Source organism: Solanum stenotomum, chromosome 12 (genome assembly GCF_019186545.1).
Source record: "Solanum stenotomum isolate F172 chromosome 12, ASM1918654v1, whole genome shotgun sequence".
In the NCBI taxonomy this organism is placed as follows: Eukaryota; Viridiplantae; Streptophyta; class Magnoliopsida; order Solanales; family Solanaceae; genus Solanum; species Solanum stenotomum.
The window spans coordinates 19750997-19761309 of NC_064293.1; the positions used below are offsets into that span (position 1 = coordinate 19750997).

Below are 10313 nucleotides of genomic sequence, written 5' to 3' on the forward strand. Positions count from 1 at the left end.
AAATTATAACATGCTAATGCAAAATAGTTTGATTTAATTTAGAATTGTTTTTTTAATTTATGATATTAAACGTGTTGCTATAATAGCTTATCGTTAAAGATAAAATAACAGATTTAATTGCAAAATTATTTCCAACCACATAAATGTTTCATCGTTTAAAAACGGATCTAAAATTTGCAAAAGTTTGCATGGATGAGATTAAATTGAATAATTCTTTCATCCCAAAACCAACAATATAGAAGTAGCGTTATTATTCTAGCTAGGACCATTGAGGCTATGTGCATATCTATTGTACAAGAATAAAACAGTATTGAAAGATTTGACCAGATCTTTATCGGGCAAATTAAAAGAAAAAGAAGTATTCGATATTTTCAAATTATACAAACTATATTCTAATGAACTTATTATGTAAACTTACGGATCATAATATATACTGAGACTATACCTCGAAAGGGATTCGGTAATATAAATAATGTTTTCATTAATTTTAAATGAAATTTGACTTTAATTCCTTTCTACTCCAAAATGGTTGAGGAAACAGCTTCTTTAAATACCCTGCATTCTTTAACATACATAATTTTCTATTTATCTGGATAAATTTTTATTTTTTTGTCTAGGGCAAAGATGTCGTCGTCGAATTCTCCATGTGCAGCATGCAAATTCTTGCGTAGAAAATGCACACAACAAGAATGCGTTTTTGCGCCATACTTCCCACCAGATCAACCTCAAAAATTCGAAAATGTACACAAGGTGTTTGGGAGAAGTAATGTGGCTAAATTACTCAACGAATTAAACGCGACTCAACGGGAAGATGCTGCAAATTCCCTAGCATATGAAGCGGAATATCGCCTCCGTGATCCGGTTTATGGTTGTGTTGGACTAATTTCAATACTTCAACATAAACTTAAGCAAGTTCAAGATGATTTATTGAATGCTAAGAAAGATTTAGCAACGTATATTGGTCCACAAGCAATGTTGCCAATGCTTCAGCACTCTGGGTATATTCAACAGCATCCCAATAATCCCTCTTCTTCTAATATGATACCTTATAATATGCAGCCAATGGGATTGCAAACAGGGATGATGCAACAACAATTAATGATGCGTGAACCTCAACAGCAACAGAATCAGCAGCAAGTGATTGAAGCTCATCAATTAGCCGCGGTAATGGCTGCAAGGGAACAGGAGATGATGAGAACTTATGAGCAACCACAACAACAACAATTTAACAATGAATATGATTCTGCAGGTACTGTAACAGATTTTGGTACAACAAAAGTTATTTATATATATATATATATATTTCCAGTGAAGTATATTTCAAACATTATTGATAATATTTTCAAATTACCAAGTGTTTTGATGAAATTTTGGATACTAATGATTAGTTATAATAATGTGCAAGTGTTACTGCAGGATCATGTAATATAAAGTTACAAATTAAGACAGTTTAGATGTATTGTTCTTGGTTGGATAGAGTAACCTGATATCTATTGCTAGTGGGAGCTAATAGATATTCCATGGAATTAGTAGAGATAAATGGAAAAGCGGGCCTGGACACTAGGATCATAAAAATTAGAACAGTTTAAAGAAAATCACTTTCATTTAGAAAACGGACATTTTTTAGCTCACACAAAAACACATCTATTAATATGTGTTTTGAACTCTTATTTTAAGGAATTTAGAATTTATTAATTTTAATTCTTTGAATCCGTCTCTGTCAACAGGGCTAGTAACCGCAACAGGATTTCATCAAATGAGATCATCAGTATCACCTTCATTGGCATTGGCCTCATTTGACAATGATCCTTATCAGATTCAGCAAGCCCAGCAGGAGCAGCATCGCGGCCAGGTTCAGGTTCAGCCACATCAATTGCTTCAGCAACAGCAACAGCTACCGCAACAACCACAGACACCACAACAGCAACAGAGAGCCAACAGTGAAGAGGAAAGGGGCATTGGTCCTTCATATTAATGTTACAAGTCAGTTGAAGATTTTTTCCTTCTAGCAATTTTTTTTTTTTAATCTTGGTAAGTACCTTTCAATGCTTTTCCTTCTTGTCTCTTTCATATTTTACATATGAGTTCAAAAAGTATTAATCCTTGATAATCTCTTTATTACTAATTATCTTTACTTAACTACTACTACTTGAATAATTAATGATATTATTGTTTTACAGCAATGCCAAACAGGCTCTTAGTCGAAATACTTTTAATAATATTCCACACTGTGTTAACTAATTATGTTTACCCAAGATCTTCTGAGTGCTGATCTTGGACCTAGTTATATATTCTAATGTAATAATGTAAATTTATTCTAAAACATACTTGGTCCAATATTGACCTGAATCATTAAGATTATTAATCAAATTTCAACTAGTAAATGTCAAATTTGCTGTTAACAGGGATTAATATTATAATTTAGAATTCAAATATGATTGTGTACATTTTAGAAGTTTGACAAACATGCTAATGCCTAATGGTTTGATTTAATTTAGAATTGTTTTTTTAAAATAATAATTGAAATTTATGATATTAAATGTGTTGCTATAATAGCTTATTGTTAAAGATAAAATAACAAGTTTAATTGCAAAATTATTTCCAACCACATAAATGTTTCATCATTATAAAACGGATCGAAAATTTGTAAAAGTTTGCATGGATGAGATTAAATTGAATAGTACTTTCATTCCAAAACCAACAATATAGAAGTAGCATTATTATTTTAGGACCATTAAGGCTTTAATTTGTGCATATCTATTGTACAAGAATAAAACAGTACTGAAAGATTTGACCGGATCTTAATCGGGCAAATTAAAAGAAAAAAAAATATTACTCCCTCTGTCCCAATTTATATGACTTACTTTCCTTTTTAGTCAGTCCCAAAAAGAATGACACATTTCTATTTTAAGTAACAATTTGCCTATAAAATGTCTTTTTTACCCTTAATGAAATGATTTACAACCACACAAATTTCTATCATTCATTTTGGACCACAAGTTTTAAAAGTCTTTCCATTTTTCTTAAAGTTTGTGCCAAATCAAAGTACATCATATAAAATGGGACGGAGGGAGTAGATATTTTCAAATTATACAAACTATATTCTACTGAACTTATTATGTAAACTACGGATCATAATATATACTGAGACTATAAATGGAAAAGAATTCAGTAATATAATATTGATTTCATTAATTTGGTTAGTGCATTTCATATTGATTGTGTCATCCTCCGAAACATTTTTTCTTCGCCTTCATTCTCATTTGTCTAAATTATATATAAATATTTTTGATATAATATTTTCTACTTATCTAACAAACATAAAAAAAAAAAAATAAGAAACACATTTGTTTTTCTAAAATACATTTATGTTCATACTGAACACACCCTTTGCTAATTATTTATTTTAAAAATATAACCACCGCCATTTAAAAACGTGTAGAGTTGAAAATAACTTATTACTTACTATACTTATTAGAGACTTTAAAGAATAGCATCCAAATAGTCATAGTTACTATGCTAATTTAGTATCTAATTAATCTTTGATGTACCAATAACATATATAATCATAATAAGTACGACTTTCAAATAAAAATACTTAATGCAGAACTATTAAGAAATTTTCTTTTCTCACGCACGTGAGAATATTGTACGACATGTCTATATAATTGTATTATAATATAGTCAACGACTTACTACATATATAACTCAGCAATAAATAAACTAGTAGTGACATTGCTATATATAAGTAAAGGGTTTAACTCAAAATTCTTCATTAAAAAATTTGATCGATATGACTAATTATATTTATTTTATGTGAGGCGCATGTTAAATTATTCAAAAATATCAAAGTCACACGAGTATAAGAAAGTCACATGAGTATAAGTGGTTTTTGGGTAGGTGGGAAATTCATTGAGCTGGTTTATTTATTTATTTTGGGAAAAGTTGGAAGTTTGTGGTTAGAGTAGAAACTACTCTAATGATTATATTTTTATTTTTATGTTTGATATTCATATTGGAATTCGATAAATATGATTTCATATTCAGGGGCTCAAATTCGATACCTCTATTTAAAGAGTATTTACCACTTCACCATAACCCTTATTGATAACGATTAAAATTGTATACAACAATAATGAAAACTTTAATACAATTAATATAATTTGACTTGTAATAATAAGTTAGTAATCATTTTTTACTAAATTATCGATTAATGTTAATACTAAAGATTTGTCTATAATTGTAATAATTACTTTCTTTATGGCTCCATCCAATGATAGTTGTCAAGACTCGATCAAGATTATTAAAAATACTATCCCAGTTAAATTGTTATTTTACAAAAACAAGATGAAGCTATAATTTTTGTCTTATTTTATCTTAATAATAATTGTTCTTAAAATAAGATTAGTTTATAACATGTTGACCAAATTTTTGGTAGGCAAAAGTGCTTATTTTTTTCCCAAAAAAATAATTAAAAAAGTGAAGTATTTGATCAGGTTTTTTAAGAGAAAATAAATAATTTTGAGAAATAGCAGAAACTTTTTTCAGAAATTAAAGAAATAGTTTTTCTAAAAACAACTTTTTGAAAAAATAATTCAAAAACAACTTAAAAACACTTTTTAAAAATTTGACCAATTATCAATAATCAATTCTCAAAAGTATCTTCCCTTTAAATTAGTTAGTGAAACACAAATTACTTATAAAAAAACACTTTTTTGAAATTGTATAATTTTTGGGGAGACAAGCTATTAAGTAGTATTGTTCTTTAATAAAGTACTACAATTTTCATTGGAAAGAGATAACAAATAATAAAAATAATTTTTATTTATGATTTTTTAAATAAAAAATGTGACAACTAATATGAGACATAGGGGAGTAATTTTTATGGTAGAGATTTTTGCATAATCAGAAGTTAATCTTGATTAGGTTTATATGATAGTAATTTAATTTTTTTAAGTGTCCTACACATGACATATGACTTTTAATAAGGGTAAATTTGGAATATGAATTTGTGCAGGGACAAAGAAGCTAATCAGATTTCACATTAGTCAGAAAGTCAGAATGGAGGTTTCTTCCTCTTTACGCGGTCACTACGACTCCTTTTTCACATTAGATCCCACTAATTGAATATATTTACACTCTTACCCTCTATATAATAAAAATGACCTCGACTAAATTATACTTGTCCATTTAATAATGATGTCTTTTCCTTTTTAATCTCTTGTATCTTTTCTCCCCCATCACTCTCAAATTCTGTCTCATATATTCATTTTCATAATTATAAAAACCTACAAGAATAATAAACGTGTTATCTTTTTGTTGTATTCTTTTGAAGATCGATCGGATCGACAAGATTGAATCTTCATTTTCTCAATTTTTTGTCATAAAGGTAAATCAAGCCCTTTTCGATTTTTCTATAATGTGTGACTCAATTAATTCAGATTCATATCGTGTTTGCAGAGTGGAAAAATCTCATTCATCTCATCAGTCATCACAATTTTGTGATTCTTGTTTCTGTTTTCACTTGCTATAAATAAATATTTAAAAAGTAGAAAGATATAAGTATTAATTCTTGTTTATGTTATTTTAATTCATTTTCTACTCACTCCATTTTTCGCAGATGATATGAATTTTAAGGAGAGAGAGAGACGAAGGATTAAAGTTTGATCTATAGTGGTTTTGAAAATACAAGGTGATATTTTCTTTACTTTTTTTTGTTTTAATTTACCTCGTTTTGAGTTTTTGGATCTTTATTTCTGTGTTTAATTAATTTGTTTGTGAATTGGAAAAGATATTGAGTTTGATAAGGAAACACAATAAATTTTGTGTTGATCTAAAGAGATTTTGATTCACTTGCTAACTTTAGATCTTAAACTACAACAAGTTTCCTCTTTACATAACTGCCTTCTTTTGCTATTATTCTTAATGGATTTTGAAAATTTTAGGAAGAATTGGTTGTAACAGCAATTTTCTTACTAATCACTTCCCTATTACCTTGAATAAAATCAATTAAAATACCTCTTAATTTATTCTATTGATGATATAAATATATTTACTTGCCATGTTTGCTTCAATGTGACTTTAATGCCATGCATTCTTTAACATACATAATTTTACCATCTATAATTACTCTTCTATTTATCATACTGCAAAAATGCATTTTGTTATAAGTATATTTCTCAGATTTTAGGTCTTTTTTTTTTTTTCTTGTCTAGGGCAATAGCAAGGCTAAAGATGTCATCGTCGAATTCTCCATGTGCAGCATGCAAATTCTTGCGTAGAAAATGCACACAAGAATGCGTTTTTGCTCCATACTTCCCACCAGATCAACCTCGAAAATTCGAGAATGTACACAAGGTGTTTGGGGCTAGTAATGTGGCTAAATTACTCAACGAATTAAATGCGACTCAACGGGAAGATGCTGTAAATTCCCTAGCATATGAAGCGGAATATCGCCTCCGTGATCCGGTTTATGGTTGTGTTGGACTAATTTCAATACTTCAACATAAGCTTAAGCAAGTTCAAGATGATTTATTGAATGCTAAGAAAGATTTAGCAACGTATATTGGTCCACAAGCAATGTTGCCAATGCTTCAACACTCTGGCTATATTCAACAGCATCCCAATAATCCCTCTTCTTCTAATATGATTGCTTATAATATGCAGCCAATGGGCTTGCAAACAGGGATGATGCAACAACAATTAATGATGCGCGATCCTCAACAACAACAGCAACAAAATCAGCAGCAAGTGATTGAAGCTCATCAATTAGCCGCTGTAATGGCTGCAAGGGAACAGGAGATGATGAGAACTTATGAGCAACCACAACAACAACAACAATTTAACAATGGATATGATTCTGCAGGTACTGTAACAGATGAAAACTCCGTTATTTAGTTTAAATATTGAGTTTATTATATGTGTTTTGAAGTCTTATATATTTAGAATTTTTTAATTCTAAATCTTGAATCTGTCTTTGTCTACAGGGCCAGTAACTGCAACAGGATTTCATCAAATGAGTTCATCAGTATCTCCTTCATTGGCATTAGCCTCATTTGATAATGATTCTTATCAGATTCAACAAGCCCAGCAGGAGCAGCATCATGTTCAGGTTCAGCCACATCAATTGCTTCAGCAACAACAACAGCTACCGCAACAACCACAGACACCACAGCAGCAACAGAGAGCCAACAGTGAAGAGGAAAGGAGCATTGGTCCTTCATGTTAATGTTACAAGTCAGATGAAGATTTTTTCTTTTAACAAATATTTTTAATCTTGGTAAGTACCTTTCAATGCTTTTCCTCCTTGTCTCTTTCATATTTTACATATGAGTTCAAAAAGTATTAATATATCCTTGATAATCTCTTTATTACTAATTATCTTTACTTAACTAATACTTGCATAATTAATGATTAGGGTAGTTTTACCAGTTATACTATGTACTTAATTAGTAGTATTATAATTTGCAGGTTACAAAATCAGGCTTGTTAGAAGATTACACTGTGTATTAGATCTTTTAGTGATAGTGTAAAATATTTAACTCGTCCACTATGATTGTGTCCGTAATTATGCAATTTATGCATCTCTTAATAGATTGCCAAACACTAAAACATGCTTTAAAAACCTATAATATTGTAGGTCCTTTCCTTATATTCAAGTGGTTGAACATTATTTTTTTTTAATATTAGTTTTTACCTAAGCAATTTGCCTTAAGGTAAAGTCATTCCTTCAATTTTTAGGTTGCTTGATCTCTAGTGACTCTTCTCAATTATAAGAGGTTTGGCAGCTCTCTTTTCTTTTATTGCAAAGAAAAAATAAAGGATTATGTGGCTTGCACTCTTTCCTCTCTTTGAGTACTTCACTTTCTTTGCTAAGCAAGACATTTAGTTTTTTTCGTACAAGCAATATACTTAAAAAAGAGTTTTCTGGTGTGAGGTATAAAATATAATAATTTTAGAATAAAATGTATGTATGATTATTTTATCCCACGTTTGGTTGGAGGTATTAGGTAATTCTTGAATTATTTATTCTACCATTTTTGCTTCAGGATAAGTTACTCATATACATATTGGAATAATTTATCTCGAAATAGTTAACCCAGGATAACTTGCTCCAACCAAACAACCCCTTAAGTACTTATATCCCATATAATGGATTATTGTACCGCCGTTGCAATTTAAACAACAATGTAATCTCGTAAGTGAAACCGAAAAATAATAGAATACACGCAGAACTTACTCTTTTATTACCAGTTATATTGTTTTATTACTTACTCTATTAATCAAATTACTATCATAGTAGTTAATATATAAACACGGTATCTTATGAGTGCAGAAAATTTAAACGCTTTCATCTAACATTTATTTCTTTGCGTCTGATGCGTAAACCAGTTTACAAAGAAGATGGAGATGGAGATGGAGATGAGAATATTCAACTTTGATAGTGAAAGGTGGCAAGTATCTGGCCTTCTTTTTAGATTTTTCTTTCTTGTCACCCCCTTTTGAGTTGTTGAAAGACATGATTTAATTATTGTGGGAGGTTAATTTTTTTAAACATATAATAGAAAATTAGTACTGTTGTCTTTCATTTACCTATAGGTGCTGACTTTATGCAGCAATCATACAGGTTTCTTTTATATTTTTCTTTTCTTTTTCAACTTTGACTAGTTTATGGTCAATTATTTCCTCTTTCATATAGCAGGTGGATTGAGAATTTCTAATTATTTCCTCTTTGATAGTTCCAAAATTTCTAATTATATCCTCCGCTCCATAGAGGAACACAAATAAATCGCTCCAGTTATACCCAACGGTATGACCTAACACTATCAATTAAGTGGAGCAATAATCATGAGAAATCATAGTTCAAATTTTAATAAAGATAGTAATAAATTAATAAATAATTTCTTTTCATTTGCGTAAGTCCTCGTGGATGAATTACTTGACACTTGCACTGATGCAAAATACTAAATATCAGTGAAATAATAGTACGTTGTGGTTAATTTGATGGTTAAATTATACTGGTTTTTAATTTCAACACGATGATAAATGGATGCAAATAAAATAAAATTGATGTACTTTTCTCAAACAACGCAAGTAACAGCCTGTACGCAGCATGCATATTATACTCTATTATTGACCTTAACCAATTTTTTTTTCAAAAAAATAAAATCTTGTTACCACTGTCTCCTAAAACCTCAATTTTGTTATAGATTTCAGAGCTTTCATAAATGATAGTATGCTATTAAGGAATATTTTTATTCCACTTACAGTTGGGCTCATAGATTTCATGAAATTACGTCGATGGACATGTGCTGTTTGACTTCTATATAGGGAGGTTAGAATAAACTATTTCTCCCGTTCATTTTTACTTGTTACATATTTTTAAAGTAGATTTTTATTTTTTTGACAAATAAAAAAAAATATATTTTTTTTTCATATTTTACCCTTATCACTAAATATTATTCCCCAATTTTTTTTCAAAACCTAATAGAGTACTTAACATCATTTAATAGAGATAGTATTGTAAAATACATATATCAATAATTATTTTCTTAATTGATGTGTCAAGTCAAATAATGACAAGTAAAAATGGATGGAGGGAGTACATTTTTAATTTGTTTCAATGTAAATTACTTTCTTTATTTCAAAATAAGTGTTGCTTTAAGAAAAGAAAAACAGATTGTCCCCAAATAAGTACCGTTTTAGAAATTTAAGACGAAAAATAGTAATTTATTACAACTATACCTTTATATTAAATAATAGAGCTGGCCGAAAAATAAAAAGTAGAAAAGAAAATTATAAGGTGGAAAATCAAATCGTCATCTGATAAAAGTTCATATAATCAATCAATTAACTATATATATAACATTTTGAGAAGTGAAATATATGAAAAATTGGTAGACTTCTTAGATCTCCTGCACAGGGGTCCTTCTTTCATTTTTGGAAGACCAAGTGCAATGTACCTACTAATTTAGGAGGGTTAAATAGACGGGTTAAATAAAATTAAGATTGATTAAAATATGTTCACGCATTAACAATATTTAATGCATCATAACCCTTCTAATTACCTAATTTAAATCTATTTTCCATTCATTTATTTTTATTTTAAAATGTAATTATGTAAAAATAAATTGCTAAAATAATGTACTGTACAGCAAAGTTGTAGAATTTATAACTTAATTCCAAAACCAATTCGTTTCATGACTTTTAACAAAACTACAGCAAAGTTGTAGAATTTATAACTTCATTCCAAAACCAATTCGTTTCTTGACTTTTAACAAAACTGCTCCATTTTAAAATAATTAAATTGTTGA

At 29.2% G+C, this 10313-nt stretch overlaps 1 protein-coding gene across 4 annotated transcripts; it reads left to right on the top strand.

Moving 5' to 3' along the window:
* Positions 1–624: 624 nt before the first annotated feature.
* LOC125848297 (LOB domain-containing protein 36-like) lies at positions 625–8587 on the top strand. Of its 4 annotated transcripts, XM_049528149.1 has the most exons (5): positions 5213–5389; positions 5621–5692; positions 6216–6865; positions 6987–7279; positions 8392–8587. In XM_049528149.1, exons 3-4 carry the CDS (start codon positions 6235–6237, stop codon positions 7226–7228), a joined length of 873 nt encoding a protein of 290 aa, XP_049384106.1. In that variant the 5' UTR covers positions 5213–5389; positions 5621–5692; positions 6216–6234; the 3' UTR covers positions 7229–7279; positions 8392–8587. The 4 variants fall into 4 exon arrangements, with proteins under 4 accessions (XP_049384108.1, XP_049384105.1, XP_049384109.1 ...); XM_049528151.1 differs by lacking the exons at positions 5213–5389; positions 5621–5692; positions 6216–6865 and adding exons at positions 625–1249; positions 1728–1858 and having other exon boundaries at positions 7112–7279; XM_049528148.1 differs by lacking the exons at positions 5213–5389; positions 5621–5692; positions 6216–6865 and adding exons at positions 625–1249; positions 1728–1852 and having other exon boundaries at positions 7100–7279.
* The last annotated feature ends 1726 nt before the right edge of the window (positions 8588–10313 follow it).

What these genes read in the sequence shown, in the direction of transcription:
- LOC125848297 (XM_049528148.1), top strand. Translation starts at nt 625, where the DNA reads ATGTCGTCGTCGAATTCTCCATGTGCAGCATGCAAATTCTTGCGTAGA. An exon ending in CAATGAATATGATTCTGCAG is followed by an intron (nt 1,250 to 1,727) that starts GTACTGTAACAG and finishes CTCTGTCAACAG; the next exon opens with GGCTAGTAACCGCAACAGGA. An exon ending in AGGAGCAGCATCGCGGCCAG is followed by an intron (nt 1,853 to 7,099) that starts GTTCAGGTTCAG and finishes CAGCAGGAGCAG; the next exon opens with CATCATGTTCAGGTTCAGCC.